This window comes from Pieris napi, chromosome 15, assembly GCF_905475465.1.
Source record: "Pieris napi chromosome 15, ilPieNapi1.2, whole genome shotgun sequence".
In the NCBI taxonomy this organism is placed as follows: Eukaryota; Metazoa; Arthropoda; class Insecta; order Lepidoptera; family Pieridae; genus Pieris; species Pieris napi.
In genome coordinates this window covers 8,980,270-9,004,402 of record NC_062248.1, presented here as the reverse complement: position 1 = coordinate 9,004,402, position 24,133 = coordinate 8,980,270, and the positions used below count along the sequence as shown (strand labels likewise).

The 24,133-nt window shown below is 34.0% G+C and overlaps 1 protein-coding gene across 2 annotated transcripts; it reads right to left on the bottom strand.

Annotated features, from left to right (window-relative positions):
• Positions 1–1,835: 1,835 nt before the first annotated feature.
• LOC125056842 lies at positions 1,836–20,840 on the bottom strand. Of its 2 annotated transcripts, none has more exons than XM_047660151.1 (10): positions 20,565–20,840; positions 15,875–17,163; positions 15,047–15,188; positions 12,406–12,634; positions 11,694–11,790; positions 9,730–9,862; positions 6,057–6,271; positions 4,615–4,876; positions 4,473–4,548; positions 1,836–3,765 (listed from the first exon to the last, which is right to left on the bottom strand). In XM_047660151.1, the coding sequence occupies exons 2-10, from the start codon at positions 17,135–17,137 to the stop codon at positions 3,534–3,536; spliced, it is 2,649 nt and encodes an 882-aa protein (XP_047516107.1). In that variant the 5' UTR covers positions 17,138–17,163; positions 20,565–20,840; the 3' UTR covers positions 1,836–3,533. The 2 variants fall into 2 exon arrangements, with proteins under 2 accessions (XP_047516107.1, XP_047516108.1); XM_047660152.1 differs by having other exon boundaries at positions 15,047–15,179.
• Positions 20,841–24,133: the final 3,293 nt, after the last annotated feature.

Genomic DNA, 24,133 nt, shown 5'->3' with positions numbered 1-24,133 from the left:
ATATTTTACACTTTGACATGCCAAGTGAATAATGATTATATTTCGATTATATTTTTCAATTTCATTATTTTTTCCTTGCTTTAAGGTACACCTTAAAAATACATTTTGTATCCATTGTAAGTGTAAACATTATGCGGGTATATCATAAACTCTTTTGCTTGATTTATAATTTGATACATTTTAGTCTATAGTTATTTTGGGCTGGCGATCTGAGTGAGTTGTTGCCCCACATATTTTTATGGTGCCACTGGCGGTATTGTTGTGTACCGGGTTGTGCAGCTCCCTTAAAAATGGTTGAGCTGCATGAGCTATTCGGGGCATGCTAGCCGTCTGCTGGCACAGGCTTGCTCAGATCGATCTGGTTCTTTCTTCCAAAGACCAGTCCAGTAAATACTCTGCATTTGTTTACACCAATTTATTAATTTATTATTGTATTATCTGAACTATAAAAGAGACTAAGACCCCCGAGTTTGTTTCGACATTTCTTCTCAGGGCAGTCAGTTAGGAAATGTCGACTTCATCTAGTTTAGGATGACATTGTAAAAGTGATTTATATAGTCCTACTTGCAAGAATAAACTATTTCATTTCATTTCATTACGTGTCACTACTTAACCGATTTCAATCAAATTGGCACACTGTGTATAGTTTGATCTATAAAAAAAAATAGGATACCTAACATCTTAATTTATACGTAAACCCGCAATGTTATTTTATTGCACATTATTTATTCGTTATTTGACAGTCACAATTCTTACACATAGCGCTGTGTTCAAAGTACAAACATTTCACATAAGCTACAATTTAATGGCATAACCACCAAAAAAGCATGATGATCTCCAGACTCCATGACTGGTGTTCTCCTACCATTCCCCTTGAATAGTTTACTACTATGTACGAGTAATATAACAAAAACCTTAGCCACAGCAACGCTTGGCCGAGTCTGCTGGTAATTTATAAATCTACACAAATCCTATTCTTATATTGCATGAATAAACATTAAATAAAATTACTTTTTAATTTGGTTATAATAATTTATTTTTCGAAAAAGCAATAATCTTTACAAACACAAAGTTAATAACAAAATATTAATTCTAAGAATTTATCATATAAATCAAGAACTTAACAATAGTTTCATTTATACGTTAACAAAGGCTTACTTTTCTACAATAAACGAGATATGTGCGTTACTCTCACTTTTAAATAATACAGGAAGTATTTCTATTATGATTTTAAAACGACGACAATGTCAGATGACTAGTAATGGCTTATAATTGCATGACTTGTAATTACTTGTTACTCTTGAACATTATTCTGACAAACTACGTTATAACATGCAGTAGTCAAAAATTATATAAAGCCTTATTATAAAACTTGGAACAACGATAGTACACATTATTACCATAATATATAAATAAAATAACTAAATACATCTTAACTATAGTAAACACTGTACTGTCAGTACCACGTTTTATAATAAGGCCGAGTGAAGCTACTTTTCTAATTTATGTTTATCTAACCTATCGCATGTTTTAATTTTTTCTAATGATCTTTGAATATCTTAACGAAATGATGATGTTCCATATATATAACTTCAGCACCTTGGGAAATCCTCTTAGACCTAGTAATCGAACATATTTTTTTCATTCTACCAACACTTCGTTAAATATATGCCAAATAATTTAAATATCTCCTGATGTATAGAAATGTCACTTTAAATTTTTTATTTAATAATTACTATACTCACTATATTTAAACAATAATAAAACAACACCTACAAGTTTTACATTTTTAATTATATAATATTATTTATTGCTTCGACATATATACTGAGAAAATTGTTTTATCTATATATAGACATATTATGTACCAGTTATCATAAAATTCATAATAATATTAGTTAATACTTACTATTTAAATATTATTCGTCAGTAAATGTAGTCAATAATCACAAACTATCGAATTATTGGTCATTGATAACGCCTTTATGTAAAGGTGTAGGTAATCTAACTTAATTGATATATTTTTTCCTGTTTAAATCGAAATTCAAATAATTGTCAAATTTATTTTTGTTGCCATAAATAAATATTCAGTAGTTTATGGTTATAAATATTAAATAAAATCTGTGATGTTTTTTTGATTAGTGTTTGTTAATAAAGCCTTCTTTGAGAAAGCCTAATTGTAAAATATATATATAACAAGTTCGAATATTATATAAAACATTTAAAATCTACGCCAATCTACGATTAAACACTATAATAATTTGACTTAGACATTATGCATTTTCAAAAACGGGATAAAGCTATGGATTTCATACATTACAATATTAAAGCTTGGGATTTATTAATCTAACATCTACACTTAATACAACAGTATTACGAAAAGTCTTAACACATTTGACACTTTCAGTACTGCGATCCACGAGAGACCTTTTTAGCGCGACCGCTATCAAAGCTAAATAATTTTAGTACGGTACAAATACTGGGAAATTTTACGTTACGCTCCCAAAAGAGATTTAACTAATCCAGCATAGAGCGGTCATTAGGAAAACTTCCAAACACGTTATTTACATGTATTTTGAGACAAAAGCAAGGACTAATATCAGGACTGCTTATTTAATGATTACTTTTCATTTACTGAGATAAACCAATAGATTCACTGTTAGGGTAAGATTCAAAATCGAGATTTAAGATGAACTATGACTGCCGTAAGTCAAAACGCAATCACTTTTTGACATACCGGAGTCATACTTAGCACTAAATCTCGTTTCTCAGTACCCTTGCCTTTGCTAATTCTTAATCTTACCGTGTTCTCTTTCTGTAAAATAATCTTAATGCAACTGTAATCTGAAGTAAATACCATGCTCTAATGTGTGGTACGTAAAACATTTGAATAAGATTTCATTATTGTTAATAAGGTAGACAAATAAATGATTGGCTTTCCTCACTCCAAAATCTAGTATATACATTAAAATCTCTTTGATCTAATACACGTTCCTTTTCCGATACAATAGTTTCCCTTTGAAATATAATCCTGTTTGAGCGTAGTAACTTTGATTCGCAGAACGATTGAGCTTGCGAATCAGCGTCGATACCGTATAACTTCCAATAGCGATGGAGAACCCAACGTTTGGAGGCAATTTTGATGTGGCTCTCTCAATCGCTAAGGATAGCGATGTCGCAACCTCGCGCGGTACCCAATATTGAAATCAGGATTGCCAGTTACAGAGTAATAATTGCCACCCGTACTAAGTGACAACATTATTACATTAACAATAATAATATCTGTATATACGTGTGTAACCTCATTAACACGTTCTGATAAAAAAGGGTCCCTGGATAGTTAAGATTTATAATTTGACCCGGGCTGACCGTATAACTATACACGTTTTACTGACGTAATGTATTACCGACAGATCAAATTATTATGCGTTGCTTAACGCTAAGGTGTATTTGTTAATTCACAAACTTACCGTGTATTATGGCCCCCAGGTCGTAAAAGGTTAAATACAATTCTTAATCGATTTAATAAATTATTAAAGATCTTGACTAGAACAGTTAAGGGAATCCAATGTGCGAGGTGCCACATCCTCGTACGGGGCTACGTGGGCCGAAGCAAGGTCCTTAGACACTCTCTCTGCTGCACTCAACACGCGAAGAAGATTAAGTCCAGCTAGTTTCTTAAGCTCTTCCATATTCCATCCAGCTTCCATTAGCTCAGCGAATAATAGTGGGTACGATGATACGTCCTCCAGTCCTTGGGGAGTGCTATTGGGGAAATTTTATCATAAAAATGGGTGTCGGTTACAATATTTATATATGTATATATATATACTATTTGTATAGTAGATTACAGCGTTTTGATACATGTTTCACTAAAATGTGGGTTACCAATATCGGTAAATAAACATGTATAAAATTAGTTACGCTACAGTTAATATACCCAATTCTTCCTTGATGTTACACTTGTATGAATAAAGCTCTTATTTATTTATATTTATTAATTTATTCACACTTCGTTGCAATAAAAATAAAAGAAACACAAATAATACAATACATAAAAATTATAAGGGATGCAACGCGCGGCCTTATCGCTAATAAGCGAACTCTTCAAGGCAACCCTAGTTAAATAAAAAACTAAAAAAAAAGAAATGATAAATGCGAGAAGTGCAGAACTAAATGTTATATTAAAAAAAAGAACCTTAATCTAAAGTAATACAAAAAAAAAAAATTAATTACAAACTAACTTAAAAGCTAATCTTACAGATTCATGAACAGCGAATAGTGATGCAATGCAAAAGAAAAGGAAACACAATTATACAAGTCACGATTGATCAGGATAGGATAAGATTAAGAAATGTTTATACAGAAGAGTTTCTCTCCTTTCCAGGACATAAATTGTTTGTAAAGAGTAATAAAGCAAGCTTAAAACCAACGGATACTACATAATAAATTATTTACAAATGTATGCTTACTAATTAATTCCGTCATATCCAGCACCCAGTCCTACGTAATCCACGCCAGCGACATCCCGTATGTGATTTATATGTGCTGCAAAAAGTTTTTCGTTTTAGCGCAGTGGGTGGAAAACAATAAAACACAAAAGGGCGTTAGTACCTATAGCATCCTGTACTGTGGCTGACGTTCCGCAGGTGAGAAAGGATGTATAAAAGTTCACCATAATTAGACCTTTGTTTGCGGCCAGTAATCGAAGTACAGAGTCAGGTACATTTCGGGTCACGTTGCAGAGTGATCGTGCTGATGAATGCGAAAATAATACAGGAGCTCTGGAGACAGCTAGGGCATCTCGCATTGTACGTTCAGATACGTGAGATAAATCCACAAGCATACCCAGTCTGTTCATCTCCTTGATAACAACCTGTTAAGATAAAACGTGAAACTATAATCAAAATTTTGTTTGTAAACTGCCAAAGTTTAAAATAATATCTGTACTTTGTATTTTGAGTCTGTGGAACCATTTTAGAATTGGTCTAAGATCCCGATATACAACGACCTTCACCGAGATGCTTATTTAATGAAACGTATTTTATATTTAATTTAATATGCCAATAAATATAATCCATATGGGTTGCCTAGCAAATTTCAGTCCAGAGTATTTTAATTAATATTAAAAAAATTTTTTTTAAACATTTCACCGGTATGATTATTCGATAAATTCTATACCAATCGAAAGTATGAAGCCCATAGAATATGCAAACGGTAGGTTGTTTTTAATCAATTAATTATTTATGTGTATATTTTTTATGTGACACTAAACTCTAAAGTATATATACATCTTTAGTAAATATATATATTTTTTTAATAATAATTAAACATACTCTGGACTGAAATTTGCTAGGCAACCCATATGGATTATATTTATTGACATATTAAATTAAAAATAAAATACGTTTTATTAAATAAGCACCTCGGTGAAGGTCGTTGTATATCGGGATCTTATACTAAATATTATGATAAGTTATTGTTGTAGTTTTGTTATTGTTTATTAGCTATGTCAGTGTTAATGTGCGAAAAATTTCCTCGAATGAGAAAAATTCATAGCAATCGACCCTGTTTCCCGTAACCCCATTTTGTTAATATTTCGTAAACAATACAGTTGATGTTTAATGCTTAAGTTCTGCGTTACGCGCACTGAGTGCTTACAACAAAAGAATGTATTGCGAAAAGTACAAAAAACAAATCAAAGAAAATAGCGTCGCTTGAAAGCTGGAGCATTTTCAAAGCAAAACGCCAGAACACGACTGGTATTACCTACATACTCTTGTTCTACTTCCTGTGTACTAATGTAAGCTTTGTGGGTATCCTATAGGTTACGTCACTTTAAAATACGTTATATATAGCCATAGACTAACGGACGATAGTATGACGAGGAGATAATGCTGACTTTTATTATTCTAAGGTTCGTAGCCTCTAATACCTTCTAAACTAACACCTGTTTTTGTTTTACAAACATTGGAATATAGCTATGTAAGACGAGTGTAGAAATATTATTGACCACATATTAATTAACCATTTACACCTCGTTGACTGGACCTTACCTTACCAAACGATGTAAGACCTCCTTTGAGAGGTTCAGGTCGATCTGTCGAGGCACACTCGGCCCAGGGGGTGTCACAAGAGGACGTTAGGGTTAAATACCGAACCCCCACTTGATACAAGGTCCTTAAAACTCCAAGTGATCCTCCGATAGCGTGACCGCCTTCAACTCCCACAAGAGAACATACGCGGTGATTAGCGTGCGCCGCCAAAATATCTATAATTAAATATAGTCATTATTTAAATATTACTCGGTCAGATTTTAAATGTTACATACTTTTTCTGCGGGACTCTTTCTTTGAGGAAGTCTTTTGACTATATTGTGTACAATATTATCTATACTATAAATGAATTCATTACTGTATCTACAGTACCACGTTTTGAGTGCTTATCACCAGAGACAAAACTGACCAAAATACTAAAACATTTGTAGCTTGCCAAAACTAATGCAAGAACCGTAGAGCCTACACTCGATTAATGTTATGCATACTGGCGCTTTGGGTGTTACTTTTTATTTACCATGACAGGTCGATAGCTGTTTCAGTCCTAAGTTACACATAGAATGACGATGATGTTCTTTTTTATTAGAAAAAGGTACGTCGATGGGCAGCTGTTGTGTTCTCACAACTGAAACATTTTTCATTTCCTCCGCGCTAAACGCATCGCGTGCAGCCATTGTTTTCAAATAATATAAATTGCCTTATATATTATACTGTTCATCAATAAAACAATATACATGCATTGATATTATTATTCTATATCCAATATGTTATTGTTGTTTGAAAATTTGAAGCGCAATTGCAGTTTGCAATTGTCTCCTTGAATAATATTTTGAGTCTAGTTGACTGTGACTATCAAATCGAACCAATAATTGTTTCACGGGATTTTAAACCTAGGTATCCGGGTTTAGTAGATACACGGGATTAAAGTTGTAATTGCTTGTACAATTTTCTATATTCTGTGGCAGTTGTTTTAAATATAGAAGAACCATTTACAATTTATAATTATTTATGGTACAGGCTGGTATTTTATATAATAATTCTAATGTTCTGGTATTTTGAATATAGAATACGAATGAAAGATAATGTGAATCTATGGTGCGAATGGTAATGCATCTTTTTAAGTCTGTTATCGAAACCATTTAGGGGAAAACTTAATATAATGTGGTATTGGAAATCGTTAAACCCATTCAAAATGCAGAACTTTCAAAACTTCGACAAAGACCAGCGCTTTTGTTATATCTTTGAACGTTGTTTTCCTAATTGCATATACATATTATTAGCTATATATATGATTTATTTTCATTGAAATTCACGATGTTTTTTTGATATTAATATTTAAAATTAATTAACCTAAAAGGAATAATTGCAGCGAATAAGAGCAGTGTTGGCCAACTGGCTTCAGTGTGCGACTCTCATCCGTGAGGTCGTAGGCTCGAACCCCGGCTGTGCACCAATGCACTTTCCGGAGGTAACCAACCGGCTTGCCTTAGACCCAAAAAGTCGATAGCGTATGTCAGGTACAGAAGGCTGATCACCTACTTGCCTATTACATTGACAAATGATCATGAAACAGATACAGAAATCTGAGGGCCAGACCTAAATAGGTTGTGCTGATTTATTTTATTTTAAGACGAATAATTAAAAAACATAAAATTGGGAAATGAAATTTGACATCTACATATTTAGCAACATACATATTATATTTTATAAGCAATTAATATACTAAACATATTAAATTGGGTTTGTTCTAAAACAGCGGATTTATCTAGAGTCTATATTCGAAATGTCTTCTATACAAAATTCGACGTGCAATTTTTGAAGTTATACTTCTTTAGGCGCGTTATGAAAAATTTATGAGAGTGAAATTTTACGATGCGCGCGCACCGTGACACAAAATTATCAGAATGAAGTTGCCCACGGAAGATGCTGCGGCATTGGACATAATTTAAAAACAACATTCGAATAATAATAGAATTTATGTTACACTTAATGTAAGAGAATAATAATAAATATTTATTTATTTAATTTTTCAAATGTAAACTGAACTTTATTGACTATAATGACTCCTTTTCCAGTCTTTGATTATTTAATTGTAATTAATTATTTGCATGCAATCAAAAACTATTTTTTATAATGCCAAAGAAGTACCTATATCTTCTTACGCGCTTACATAAGTACATGCATCCGTTTTTTGTTTATGTAATTTCCAGCTTGGAGCAACTTAAAAATATATATTTTTACTAATAATTAAGCCAGCTTCAGTGTAATCTTTTCAACCCATCAATGAAATACATTGGTAAAACGGACGTCGTACTGAAATTGTTAATTAATTATATGTATTGTTTGATAATAATATTTTTGAGCATTCGTAATGAAAAGAGCCATTAATATTTTAGTCATTCAATGTTCTAAGAAACGGAAACGGAATGAATAACGACGGAATATCTATTACGAGCGCCATTAAGTAAGTAGAAGGTTTCTGGCAGCTAATTTGTTTGGTTATTTGTGTATCGCTGAGAGCGATAACCGCACAATGTTTCTGATGTTCGAACGTTGGCCAGAAAGGCTTTTAAAATGTATCCAAGATTGCTTTTTCTCTTTGCTTATGTAATGACATATTTTAGATGAAATGTTGAGTTGTTTTAGCCTTGTCTGCGATTATTAACTAAGCCCTGCGATTCTGTAACTCACTTTTTGAACTCACACAGCGGTTTTCGCATCGGCGGTCGCTCTCAAATCAGTCGTGAAGCAGTCATTTTATGATTTGGCATTCTGATAAACAATAAACTACTAGCTCCCACCTTTTCATGCGATGCGAAAACCGCTGTGTGAGTTCGAAAAGTGAGTTACAGAATCGCAGGGCTGAGGTCGCGTCGATATTTCTTTCTAAATTCGTAATAATATTCTATTTATTACAAATCATAACGAATATATAAAATGTATGTGTATGTATGTAAAATAGTTTAGTCTAGATATACTTAATGCAACGTGGAGGAGGTTAAGTGCTTTTAAAACATTTGTTCATGTTCATTTGCAATTTCCATGTGTATAGCAAACATATGGAAAAATATTGTACTAGTACTGTAGTACATGCTACTATGTAAATAAATGATACACTATGCCAGTGTTTCCCAACGTGGGGGCTAACCCACAGGGGGACAAATTCATAGTTAAGTGGGGTTATTCGAAAATTTAATATTTTTCATTGTACATACTTACTGTTTCGTGACGTAATTTCTTCCTAAAACTTAACATTGAAGTTTCCGTATTGAGCAATTCAATTTTAGATATTAAATATACACAATATACTAGAATTTTAGATATAATATACATTCAATAAGAATTTTTGAACAAAAAAGGTTGGGAAACACTGCACTATACGTAATGATATGTTTGGTGGTGGGAGTATGTGATAATGCTTTTGCGAGAAACCTGCTTAAAAAATACTTAACTATAATACAGGTATTATAAAATATTCTTAATATTGTGTAAACTACAACGTAATAATAGAAATCATTAAAAATAATTGAAATGAAAATCAAAACAAACTTTCAGCATTTCCTCGCTGTATTGCGATACTTATTCGTTGAGCCAGGAAAGTGCCAGCTCTGGGGTCACCGGTACTATCTACATTATATATTATCTTAACTATAATTAATTGTCTTTATCTTACCATCGGCAGACGTACAGAAGGTAAGTTCAGGGTGGTACTTGTCCGTCAGTCGCTGTATCAAATCTATTTGTTCAAAGGTAAGTTGAACAGCGTCCTTGTGCTGGGAGTCGCAGGGCACGTACGCCGCCCAGAACTAACGACAGAATATTTCAATTTTCAAACGTATTTTACGTCTTTGGATGTTATAATATATCATGGCGGAGGAAATAAGGTTCTATTTACTGTGTATGGAACAATAGCTTAACACAGGCAGGAGGCGCACCCGATGTTAAGTGATACCACCGCCCGTGGACACTCTCAAAGCCGTGCGTTGCCGGCCTTTTAAGAATTGGTACACTCTTTTTTTAAAGGACCCTAAGTCTAATTGGGTAACTAGGAAGCAATCGATATATAACCGAGCTCTGATAATATACTTTAATGTTAATCTATCAAATCCAAACTTAAATACATACTAGAGAATAATTATCAAAACAGTTTAGGAAATGAGGTTTTATTGGCAGTGCACAGAGCAATTACTTAACTAAGAATCTACGTATATATATATGACTCAACATCATCCATTATTATCTGAAACAAATTATGTATAGCCAAAGACCGGACGCAACTCTGATTCAAAACTTAATCCTCAATTAGCTAACGATTGTTCTGGTACGGCTAAAATGCCGATACATTTTCGCATTTGAGTTAATAAGGATTTGTTTCCAAACCTAATTATTTTCCCTAGATATCGAACTTGAACCTTTACCTCTAACAAACCTTTTTTTATGTAAACGGAGGCAACGGGCATGGACACTCACATTGCCAGAGGGTTCGCAAGAGCGTTGCCAGCCTATTAAAACCGCTAAACATTTATTATAATCGAATAACCTAGCTACCAAGGCACTAGAAATACCAGGAGATTAATACCTAGTAGGTAATCGTAAAAATTTAGTGCAAAAAGCAAAATTTCCTTTGGGATTAGTGACATCCATCATAATTTTTCATTGTCCTCCCACTACAGAGAATAGTTAAGTCCGAATATGACATGGAAGCAGCTAAGTACGAAGATAAATTACTCCCACATTTAAAGTTCCCTTAGACAAAATAGTGCTTAATGATCAACTATCTTGTTTTCTGGGTCGAGTTTTTAAAATGTAAGTGATTAAACGTTACGCTGACATGCTACTCGTAACAGAATGTGACAAAAGCATCGTATGCAGACATGTAATAAGAAACGTGATTTACGTACGGAATACACGGAATGAGTAAGTTCTTTATGGACGTATTTGCTGTATTCAATCTTGCAAAATAACTGAAACGTGATATTGAAATTTACATGTTTCAATTGCAGTAGTGTTTTTATTCTTTTTTGTAAGTTTTTTGAATTATCTATGGTTTTTTACACATTACATACCGGAACTACTGACGAAAAAAATATTATATTAGCGAATAATGACTCAGATTTATTTCCACTTTTGAAAAGTTCGGAGATACATGTTATAAAATAATGTATCTATGTCTAATCTCAAGTTTATATTACATTTTATTATAATTAGCAGACTGGGCCACGCGTTGATGAGGCTAAGGTTTTTGTTATATTACATAGTAGTAAACTATTCAAGGTAAACGGTAGAACACCAGTCATGGGGACCATGCCTTTTTGGTGGTTTTGCCAAATTGTAGCTTATGTGAAGCGTTGGTACTTTCAACACAGCGCCATCTGTTAGAATTGTGACTGTCAAATAATAAACAAATAATTTGCCATAAAATAATATTGCGGGTATAAATTGAGACGTAAGCTATCCAATCTTTTAAGTTAGATCAAACTGCACACGGTTTGCAAACTAGATTGAAATCCATTTAGTAGTTTAGGACTCTATAGCGGACAAACAACGTGAAGCGTAGTTTGTATATAGATAGATATCAGAAAACCCTATGTTCAAAGTGGTATTTTATAACTATAAATAGAAGACGTGTATACTGACTTGGGCAGCCACTCGACCTTGCTTCAATCGAGGCAAATCAGTGTGACTCCACGAGCTTGTCGCCCACGGCGATATAGTTCGCAGGTCTTCGTCAAATCTGTGTACAATACCGTCGATTTAATTTTGATTACAATAACTGTGGTTTAAATTAACAGATAATTAATCATGTATAATGGATATAACATTCAATTATCGTCGATGAGTGACCACAAAGTTTTAAACAATGTGTTGTTGTTAGCATTTATTCAATCCGTTAGTTGATTCACGTATTTTATAATTACATTATTTTATACTCATCTGTAAACAGCCTCTTGGCTTTTATCAGATTTTATGATATTATTTTGAGGCAATTAGGGAATGCAAATTCAATAATTTGTTTTCCCTCCGTAACTCGCAAACTATCAAACTGCGGTATTGTTCGGTTGATCTTTTAATGTCTTCCTCGACAGTGATAATTCCCAAATATTTAAATATCAGCATAGTTTTATCATTAAATTGTAGCAAAATCAAGATTTGGTTTTTTTTTCAATATCACAAATATGTTTACTTTAAGTTCACTTGATTCTAGCGGACTCTTATTCGTCAACCTTTAAATATAATACCAATAAGCGCGTGTGCTCAAGCTTTATCGTAGTGCCACTGCAATTAGTGCGTAATTAAATTAAGAGAAATGCCTTACTGAGCTTATTTAATTCAACTGGATATTACTGACCTGAAATCTTTAATTCTGTTATGTAAGAATTTTCTGATGTTCCACGGCAGGTCGTTGTGTCCGTCGATAAGTGGCGTGTCGTGTAGCAGTTGTTTGGCGAGGCGTAGACGTTCGTGTAGAGGCGCACCGGGTGGTGCTCGTAGCGCTAGTGGTCCAGCTACGCATGCTGTACCGGCTACTAGCACAAGAACTGCTACGCAGCACCAACGTCGTTGCCATCCTGACAAACCTATATGATAATCGTAAATATGTAAATTAAGGTGTCAGTGACAATTTTAACTTCATATATCAGAAAAACATTTTTTTACCGGATTGAAGTTATGTATTTTTATAAATTTACAATTATAAATTTTAAAAATAATTGTAAATTTATAAAACTTCAATCCGGTAAAAAAGTGATTTTCGATGTGTAAACGTTATGTCAATATAAGACAATTCATATATCAGTTTAAGTCTAATCTTTGCAAAAATACTGTAAAATAAAATATGTTGTTAAAGTTTAATTTCAAAAGATAAAAGTGATAATGAGGACCGGAGATATACTTTTGTGCTGTGCTAAATCAGTTATGAAGTAGTCCCTTTTTAAAACAATATACTTTTCTAATAACTTCATTTAATGAGTATTAATTAAATTTCAACATAAAGATAGCAATTTATATAATATTGTTACGAAGATGCGTTGACTGAAATGTTTCTTAATTTTTTCACAAGTAAAATACGTTTTCAGCAAGCCGAAACGTGGTTTCTGACCGTTTCAGGAGAGGTTCTTAAAAAATTTTAATTTGCATAAAGTTACCCTCGTTTTCAGGAGACTAATTCAGTTTCGAATTCAATTCTAAGAGATAAACATCGAAGCGATATTGTGCGATAATGAAGAGAAGTGATAAAGTACTGTGTGTGTGCGCGTAATTAAAGTAATTAGTGACAGTATTTTGTGTATGTTTAATAATGTATTTCTGCGTTTAGTTTATATCTTTTTAGTATTTTTATTTTCGTGGATTTGTTTAAAAATAAACCCTTAAAGAGATCTACAGCGTTTTCTATCCAATCCCATAGCTAAACATTATGTTCTTCTGAGAGTTAAGTTAATCGTGCCAAATAACTTTTATTTACCGTCTTTGTCGTTTAGTGGTAATATCAGGACATACCCTGATACAATACAATTATTACATCCCGTGTTTTTATAGAATGGGGGGCAAACGGTCAGGATGTGTTCACAAGTCACACAGCCAGAAGGCTCGCAAATGCGATGCCGGTTTTTGTCTTTATCTAAATTAAAATCCAAAGTTACTAATATAAGTATTTTATTCCTATTACATTTGCATGTAATATTTGTTTACAATGCAGTTATTTTGATTACGAAATCGTAACACTGCGGAACCGGGGTCACTTCATGCGGTTTTTATTATACGGTTAAATGGAACATAACTACAACCACTCATGAACTTAATAGGGTGTAATGATCATCCTAAGAGATAGGGTTCACCGCCCTTCGAGATGTGCGACAGTTCTATTACCAGGGCCGGATTAAAGAACAAGCAACCGGAGCTGCAGCCCCGGGGCCCCCACAAAAGAGGGGCCCCACAATAGAGATTTGTTTGACACATTTTGAAGTGAAACTTCTTTAGGTGCATGAGGGTAATTTTACGGATTAAACGTCACGAAGATGAGCAGCGTTTTTGTCCAAGAAAAGGGAGAGAGCGATGGAGACCGATTGCGAAAAAGTGAAAAGGGCGAATTACCTCATAGAAATTTTATTTTTAAAATTAAAATTTCGTAAACAGAATTTATGAAATATAAGCATTTTATATTTTATGCAAAATAATTTATTAAATCTCAAAAGACGAAGAAAGAAATTTAAAAAAAATATATAGGTATATTATTTGTATGTAGTCTTTTAATATTATAATGACAATTAAATTCATTAAATTTCTAACATATTATCTTCCGTTTTCCCTCCCTCTAAGTCTCGGAAATCTAAAGTTTTAGATTTGTCTAAATATGAACAAGACTTAAAAATTAGCCAATTGCCAAAGAAGTTTCACTTCTTTCTTTCACATGTGTACTTTGTACGCACGCACTTTTTTATGTTTGTTAAATACTTAAATAATCTACTTGGTTTCACAATAAATTATTGATTGAAAAATTCAACTGAAAAAAATCGTTCATTTTATTTGGATTCTTTTATTATTGAGAAAAAGCTTGCCAACGCTCGGCACACTGGCACATTGGTAAAAACAAACACAAAATACAATTTTTAGTGTGACAAGCACTTAGTCTCTATATATTATATGTATGTCATGTTTGCACTTAAAGGCAAACATGACATACATATAATATATAGAGATCATAACCTATTACAACACAAACATAACAAACATTACAAAAAAAAAAACAATTACTAAACAAACCAAAAATTTAAATTACAGAAACCTAAACAAAAATCCATTTTATAGTGTGAGGGGAGCAATTATGTATATCCAGACCTAGCTCGTTTATAAGAATGCTTAATCTGGACATCAGTGAGCTTTTGGGACCAGGGCTCCTCTCCTTTGGGACAACAAAGGAGACCTCTAAATCCGGCCCTGTCTATTACCGTTTCAGTACGTCGTCAGTAGGGCATTCATTTTTATATACTTACGTGAAGAGTTTCCCGTGGCAGTTGAACTGTGGCTCGTGGTCGAAGCGGTGGTGGTTGGAAGCCACTGCGCTGACTTGCAGGCACTGCAGGAGACGTCTTGACCACGACTCGTAACGTCAGGCGCAGGGACTTTCTTCTTACCCTTAAAGAAAGTTAATTTAAATACTGTTTATGATAATAAATTCTTAGCTCATTGTTTAATTTAATAGAAAATTCCTGTCGAGACTGAACTAAAATTCGATTTCAAAACTCGCGGAGACAATTCATCCGCCCAACACCAAAAATTACGCAGGTAGAATTTCTTTTACTTGCAAATTTTATCGCCGAGAGAAAGATTGGAATTTTGTTGTAGAAACTTAAGACAAGTTTAGAACTTCAAGCACTTTTAGATTAAACTTGAGTTTTAAGTTTCTGTTCATGTTTGCATTTTTGAAATCGGACGAAATATTAGTATAAATATTATAAATATTACGAACACTATGTGGTAAAAATAAATCAATTCACTAACGCACTTCAATCTGTAGTACTGAGAATAAAATATATTTTTCTGAAAAGTAATCGTTTGACACATTTTCTATCATTTTAAGAGCACTTCACAACTTTAAACTATTCTGAATATTTATTTATTTGTTGCAAAGACCTATCAAGCTCACAATAAGATTAAAGATAAAAATATGAATACAATTTACATTTATTTAGATTAGACATAAAGATGCAAATCTCTTGATTGTATAATATTATAAATTCGAATTACTAGGTCTGGGTATTTATTCCTATCCTCAAATTTATGTTTTCATACACCTATATACTAGTACTGGTTGTACTTACATGTGTGTCGAAGAAAATAGAGGGAATCTTCTGCGTCCTCCCGGTGTCACACGTACACTGTGCATGAACGGGTCTATGGCCGTTTCCTATATTTCTGTCGGTCTCCATAAACGGCTGTCCATTTTCCGATATAATGTTATTTCGAGTGTTACCCGATCCCAGAGTTTTGTCTTCTGGCGACCATGCTTCCGATACTCTATCAGGGAATCGTTCCGATGCAAAATCATTATAAGACATTTGCCGTCTTATTCCCCTACATCTACTTCTATTGTCGAGAGTAGAAAATTTTATCGACGACGAATTTCTCGTTACGCTTTCATCATTTCTATTCAACGTTCTTATGTTAGTGTTCTTCTGTGGTTTACACAAGTCGCTATTACAATCACGTAGTCGATCAAAGCACTGGTCAACGTTAGAGAAATTCGCGTAAGTATTAATGTTATCTTTATAATCTGTCTTGGAATGCAAGCTTGTCGAAGAATATACACAACTTTGACTATTCGTCCTCCGCTGCGTCTTATCGACGAGCGATAACATCGACAGTTTCCTCAGTGAGTTGGCGGAGCCGGCACTTATCTCGGCCAACTGCACCGCGTTCTGAGGTTTTTTCGCCATCGCGTCTCCCCCGATTCTTTTCAAATTCGACAACTTCTTTTTTATTTTCTGTACGAGGGTGCTCGTTTGATCATACGATATAAATTGCTTTGAAATGTAGTTGGAAACATTTTTGCTTTTAATCTGTTTCCTGTCTAAGCTGCAATGCGTTCCATTTATTAAGTTATTCCGGCCCGCGTCTCTTTTCATTCTTTCCATGTCGTAAATACTCAGCGTATGGCCCCGTTGTTTCGTGACGTCACGATGGCAGTTCAGATAGTTATTTTGTTGCATATTACAATTACAAGCTAAGTCAAAGTCACGTTCTGATATGTGATTATTATAACATTGTCTCTGGGCGGCTAGCGCGAGACAAGCCTCGCAATCGACACCAAGTAAGAGTTCAAGGCTTGTATTCCTTATGAAGCCGTCACTGAATGTCCTCGATCGAAAGTTTGAAGAATGCGGGGTATGCTCAGGTTCAAAGTCAGATATCATTATTGGTTCTGTTTCGTTTCGAGGTATACAGTTCGCTTGATCATCCATCATGGTTGCGACATCTCGGTTTACCTGGATGACCCTCGGTTGACGGAGCACTCTACTGTCACTTCGCACAGAGCAACGTGACGGTGATGGGGAAGGTCGTTTAAAATCATCGATTTGAATCATCTTTTATTTTTATATCCACCAACGCCCTGTAACCGGAAAGCGCTTTAGAACGCGGCCTTTTAATTATTAAACAATATATAAACTAGCTTGCATTTTATTTAACATAAAACCCTTTGTGTAGTTATAGCGTTCATAAGGATGGCGTTGTCGCGTTGCGCATTATGAATTTCTATAACATTGTTATTGTTATTTCTGTTAAGCATAAAAACGTAACAAAGTTAGCGATGGTCAAACTTCTAAGTGAATTAAATTGAAAGAACACAAGGGTATGTCTCGGCGCGTAGCGACAACAAAGTCATTTTTGTTTTACTGCTTCCGAATGACAGTTTTTATGATGAATGCCCATTTTAGCATTCATTATTATGATTTACTCGTAGCGATAAATACACGAAAATGCCTTTTTTTATTTCTTTTACGTAATCAAGTAAAACAATTAAATACTTTATGATAATAACAGAATTATTACTTAAGTGCTTTTAAAATTGTATCGTAAGCATTTTTGTTAGTTGAATTATCGGTAAAATAATAACAAATGGAAATTTTCGCGTATTCTTAATTAAAGCCAATGATATTTTGGCTGTATTAAATTAACACTGAACATAAACCATACGATGTATTGGCGTAACAAAACAAGCGACCATTTGTAAGAGACGATGAAAAATGCTCACTCGTAGCTTTGGAAGCACACATCTCTCAACATTACTCTGTGTGCTCTGCGGTCTCCCGTAATCCTTACGAAAAATAGTGCGGATGTATCGTGTGTACTTTTTATATAATTACATATTCACTAAAGCGTTTAGTAGGTCTTAATATTTTTATTTTTTATTAACACTTCATTGCATTATAATATAAAAATTGAACATAATTAAATGAAAAGGAGGGCAACTGGCGGCCTTAACGCTTTCGAGCGACCTCTTTCAGGCAACCACTGTCAGAAATTGTTTTTATTAAATTAGATAAGGTAGGCAAGAAGTGCAAAAATACATATAACATATAGTTATTAAAAAAAAACTAAACAGCCTTGCGATTCTGATAAGGAGGGACCTTGTAGTTTATTGTTTATCAGAATGCCAAATCATAAAATGACTGCTTCACGACTGATTTGAGCGCGACCACCGCTGCGAAAACAGCTGTGTGAGTTCGAAAAGTGAGTTACAGAATCGCAAGGCAGGAGAAAAAAAACAAACTAAACTAATAAAGGATACATGAAAAATAAAAAGTAAAAAGTGCACATGAATCATGATAATTTAATTTGGGATCAGTCTCACGTCAGTTAGTAGTTAGTACGAAAGTTAAGTCGGAAACACACTTACGTGTCGTGGCGTGTCGTGACGCGCCAGAAGCATATTGGTTTCATACATTTAATACGATTAGACAGAACGTGTTGTGACACGACACATCATGCAAATATGTTTCTAATCATATTAAATGTATGAAACCAATATGCTTCTGGCGCGTCACGACACGCCACGACACGTAAGTGTGTTTCCGACTTTAGGGTTACGATGTGGACAGGTAATGTTTGTACAGAAGAAATTTAAAGGAAGATAGAGAATGATCTAAGCGAATAGGGACGGGAAGAGAATTCCATAGCCTAACTGCAGAGACCTTAAAGGATTCAGAGGAGAGGTTATGAGATGGGATTTCAACGATATAGTTAATTAATTTTATCAAATAGGTTAGTAAAATGTTAACAGTTAGGAACAGAAGTAACTGCCCTGGATTCTGTAACTCACAAAATACATATAACATATAGTTATTAAAAAAAAACTAAACAGCCTTGCGATTCTGAGCACTGAGCTTGTAGTATATTGTTTATTAGATTGCAAATCATGAAATGACTGCTTCACGACTGATTAGAGAGCGACCGCCGATGCGAAAACCTGCTGTGTGAGTTCGAAAAGTGAGTTACAGAATTGCAGGGCTGTACTTAGCAAAAAGCCTAGAAGGAGCATGCTATTGGTAGGCTTCGTAGCATGAACTGGCTATTAGGTAGAAATGCCGCACTCAGTTTGGACAATAAACTTCTCATCTACAAAACTGTAATAAAACCAATATGGTTCTATGGGATACACTCTAATATCGAAATCCTGCAGCGGCTACAAAACAAAACACTCCGAAATATAAGCGGTGCGCCGAAGTTAACACGAAATGCTGAAGTCCATATTTGGGTCCTCGACAGTGGCAATTCCCAAATATTGGGACAGACATTAAAAGATCAACCGTGCAATACAAAATGAGACTTCAGCAACACGTCAACCCCCTAGCTTCGGGCTTCTTGGAAACGACGGACAGTGTGTATCGGATGAAAAGGGCAAAACTTGCCGCAGTCTGACAGTTTACGAATTACGGAGGGAATAAAAAAAATATTGGATTTGCGTTCCCTAATTGCCATAATTTCTCATAAAATCTGATAAAAGCCATGAGGCTGATTGCAGATGGATTAAAAAAAAACTGTATTTAGCAGTAAGACCGCTCATTTACATCCCATCTCTTAATTTATTTATCTTTTTTCCTGTTTTGTGTTATTGTGATGTAAATGAAGTGTTGTTATAGGACTGGACCATTTTATGAATACGTTTTTTTTCTTTAAGATTTCTATCAGTTTGTGAATATAGAAATGTTTTGCAATATTATATATTAGCTGTGCGATTCGTCAACCTGATGTGATATCGTCTACTTCAATACTTATACACAAATATTGAAAAAATTAAAAAAGTATAAAAAAATAATCAAACTTCTAAAAAATTTTCTAAACTGATTGAAAATAAAGACTATATATCTCCTTTGTACCTGAATAAATGTGAATAATTTAATTGTTATTGTTTTATTTTTCAAATACTCCTTTACACCACAAAATTACACTTAAACATATACCTAGCAATGGAATTTGAAAAGCTGTTACAAATATACGTGATCTCAAGACGCAAGTAAACATTTTGTCTCAGTAAATATTTTCTTTCTTTGAGAGAGTTACGTACTCTTTAATCAACGAACGTAGTGAGGACTGAAGCTAACTTTTACGAAAGTTCTGCTCAAAAGTGCACTTGCCACTTGAAAACTGGAAAGACATGATTAAAGCACTTTCAAATATGTCACCATAGCTTATGTCAAGTGTACTTTTAAAATCTCTTTAGTAATTCCAGATGTTACTTAATACAAATAAAATCACAAACATAGAATTATATTGAAAAATAGATGATTATCAAAATCGTTGATTTGACTGACTGACATTATGGGCTTTTAAGATTAATAAGTAACATAATATTCGCTAGAAAAATATACATTTTTTTAAATTGACACGAACATTCTGTCCCTTCTTTAATAGAGGTAATTGCCTCTACCAGGTTACCAAAAATTTAAAGTAAATATTCCTAAACACATCGATCATTGTGAATTTTCGAGTATGTTACTAACCAATACTCACAACAAAGTATGTATAAAAGACACATAAATATAAAAGTTATTGGTTCCACAGGTGCATTTCTATCGAAACATCAGTCTGGTTAGAACACAGAAGCATTTAAATACGTGATTGCTTTTACAGCTACGAACGAGTCACGCGGAGTAACGGTACGAACGAGTTGCTACACGGTGTACTGCTACGGGCGAGCGATCCCGTAGAGCTCGTAGGTCGCACTGGTCCCGCGCGGAGGATCTATACGAGACGCGGAGGCTGTGTGGCCGGACCGGAGGGCGGTCGGGCGGCAAACGCCGACTGCCGCGGCCGCCCGCATCCGTACCTTCACCGCTCCCGTGGCTCGCCGCCGGCAGCTGTGTTGACACAATTTAAAATAATGTCAAAGATCTTAGGATTTTAGAAGACGTACGCCGCACGAAATCTCTTACATGGGCTAGTTTTCAACGGTGATATTTGTCGGAAGCAAAATCAGAAAAATGCTTCGAACTCATTAATCACGGCGAGTGCGAGAGACAACCGTCTATCTTTGAAATCAGGAGTGAATTGCTTAATTAGATTTTCTTTTACTTCGCATTCTGTCTTACATTACTTAAAATTGAAAAATACGTTTCAAGCAATCCTATTAATCACAACATTTTTTTCGAGACAAACATTTAGATCTCGCTGTTAGACTCAGCTTGTAACAAGAGCAGAAATAAGCTGTTGTTTTTATTGCCTCCTATAACAATAAATTAAGTAAACGTGACCAGTTTATTAGTTGCAGCATTAGATTGTGTTGGAGACGTATTTTATAAATATAACATTGGCGTCTTTTTAAATTTAAGTTGTAGTTCTTTCGGTTGTATTATTTTAACGTAAGTTGAAAATGTATTTAATTATGTAAATTAGGTGTGTTGGCCTACTGGCTTCAGCGTGCGACTCTCATCCCTGAGGTTGTAGATTCGATCCCCAGCTGTGCACCAATGGACTTTCTTTATATGTGCCCATTTAGCATTAACATTCGCTCGAACGGTGAAGGAAAACATCCTGATTAAACCGTCTTGCCTTAGACCCAAAAAGTCGAAGGCGTGTGACTGATCACTATACACATGAAATAGATACAGAAATATGAGGCCCAGACCTACAAAAGGTTGTAGCGCCACTAATTTATTTAAAACATATCAAAGAATGAATTATAAACCCCATATTAATTGTATTTGTATGCAAAACTGCCTGTTTTTCTTAATTTAAACGTAGCCTTAGTATAGTTGAGGTTTAGATTACGTATTTTGTTCCATGTTCCCTTCGAAACTATAGTTACAGAACATCGTACCTCAAATACACGTAGAAACCATATGTTATTGGAAGTTATCTTACCACACGCACTAATCATTTTCTAATTCATAGGAAACTATGGTAAGTTACTAGAACAGAAAGATAACGACAAAAAGATTACTTAATTAGACACGTTTCTTAGAAGGAATATAATTACCGACTATTTATTTCTGCTCTTTTGCGCGTCCTCGGAGCAGGCGGAAAATAATAAACGGCAAAAATACAAGTCTTTCCTAACTTTGTTTTTGTTCCTTTTGGTAGAGCTCTCGGGCCGTACAAGTGCACAGGCTCTAATCAAAGACTTAAGTGGGCGCCTGGTAGTACTGGTGACCTGGTGCTTTCCGCGTTTAGCGTATAATGCTTCCAGCATTAAGGGTAGTCTGCCATATGGACCAAACATTTACAGTTAATTTTTATATTTTTTTAATCTTAATACCATTATATTTTGTGATTTACTAAACATATATTGATAAATGATTTATTTCTGTAAGTAGGTTTGTACAAACACTTTTACACGTCAAACATATTTTTTTTAAAACTAGATGAGATCGACGTTTCCTATCTGACTACTCTGAGAAAAAACGCCGAAACAAACTCAGAGGTCACGTCTCTTTTAAAGTCCAGATATAACAAGATTATGTGAAGACCATGTAGATTGCAGTCTGAAATGGTCTTTTGAGGAAAGAACCACACAGATTGAGTGGACCTGTCAAGTCAGTGCACGCATTTGTCAGTAATCGTGCAATTTATTTATTTGTATCTATAGCCATTAAAAAAATATTTATTCTGCTATAAGCCGCTAAATTTTTGAACGATATTTTATTTTTTCAACGTTCATACAGCATAAATTATTACTCGATGTTTAAACTTCAACATGCCGGTACAAAATCGTTAGAAAATTTAATTAATATTTTTCAATGTGAAGTTGAATGATGGCGATAACAATAAAGCTAGGAACGTTTGTTTTATGTTCCTTTTCAACATTGTAAGTTAAACGTTGTGTTTTGGAGGGTGAAAACATTCATTTAGTTCTGAACTTTTTATAGCTCCTTCAGAGAGCCAAGTGCTAATAGGAATTCCTTCGAAATGGAGGGACGTGATGAGGACTCCACTATTTGATTCCGTGTTATTATTTTTCGGTGAAACGACTGCAGATTCGGCAGAAAGCCTTACTGAGATTACACTAGCGCAAGGGGGTTAAGCCAATAGGCTTTCCATGTTATTTACTTTACCTATATTCAAATAAACCCGAGTAAATATTATAAAATATACACCAATCAGAAAAAAACAATAATTTTATTCATTTAACACTTCGTTGCATACAGAAATATAATACAATTAACATAATTAAATGAAAAGTACGACAACGACAATGAAGAGTAACGACAACGGCCTTATCGTTTTCGAGTGATCTCTTCCAGGCAACTGTGAGATAAATAATTACCTAGATAAGGTAAGGCAAAAAGTGCAAAAATACATCAGGACAATATTAAAAAAGGACACATGAAAAAGAAAACAATTTTCCTGAGAAGACGGGAATCGGAGATATTGTGTGCTGCATATTTTATATTTTGTAAAGTGACCTCATTATTTATAAAATAAAGTTCCAAATCACTATTTTAACAGCACTGTTCTATCTCTTTTCATAGGAGCTTAAGTATATTGACGGAAAGAGAAGTTTTACAAGTACGATATGTGATTAAGTTATAAATAAAAGGAGAGAAAGAAACCTACGTCTTCAAAGAATTTAATAATTTCTTTGTCCGATAAGTATTCATGTAGAACATTTCTTTTTGCTAAGAGAAATTGAAGCGTTAGTAAGGTATCCCTACACCACACATCCTTTAATTACCTGTTACACATTTATGGGTATGTTCAAAGATTAGTGTGAACAGTTCTTTGTTCTTTGTTAAGTAGAAAGCTTTAGCGTATGATAGGGAATTAAGTATATTTTACAAATGAGTATAATTAAGACCAGTTTTGCCAAGACTTATATAAAGAATTTGTTATTAAATAAATTAAAAAAGCATTTAATAAGCCATCTTAATCATTCGTTCTGTATTTTATTTTTACCTGGTCTATAGTTGTAATGTTATATTATATTAATAATCGAATGTCAAGGCAGAATACAAAATACCATCCGACCTTGACGTCCGTCGTTCCACAACTGAGAGTTTCTTAAGGCAATTTCTGCCATCAACCAATCAAGTATTTCCGAACCAATTCGACTTAAGGTGCTTCAAGAAAAGAGCGTACGAATT

Excerpts from the sequence above, each read along its gene's own strand:
- LOC125056842 (XM_047660151.1), bottom strand. The coding sequence starts at position 17,137 with ATGATTCAAATCGATGATTTTAAACGACCTTCCCCATCACCGTCACGT. Across the intron at positions 15,189-15,874 it reads CTATTTTCTTCGACACACAT|GGTAAGAAGAAAGTCCCTGC; the intron begins GTAAGTACAACC and ends ACTTTCTTTAAG. Across the intron at positions 3,766-4,472 it reads GGATATGACGGAATTAATTA|CACTCCCCAAGGACTGGAGG; the intron begins GTAAGCATACAT and ends TTTCCCCAATAG.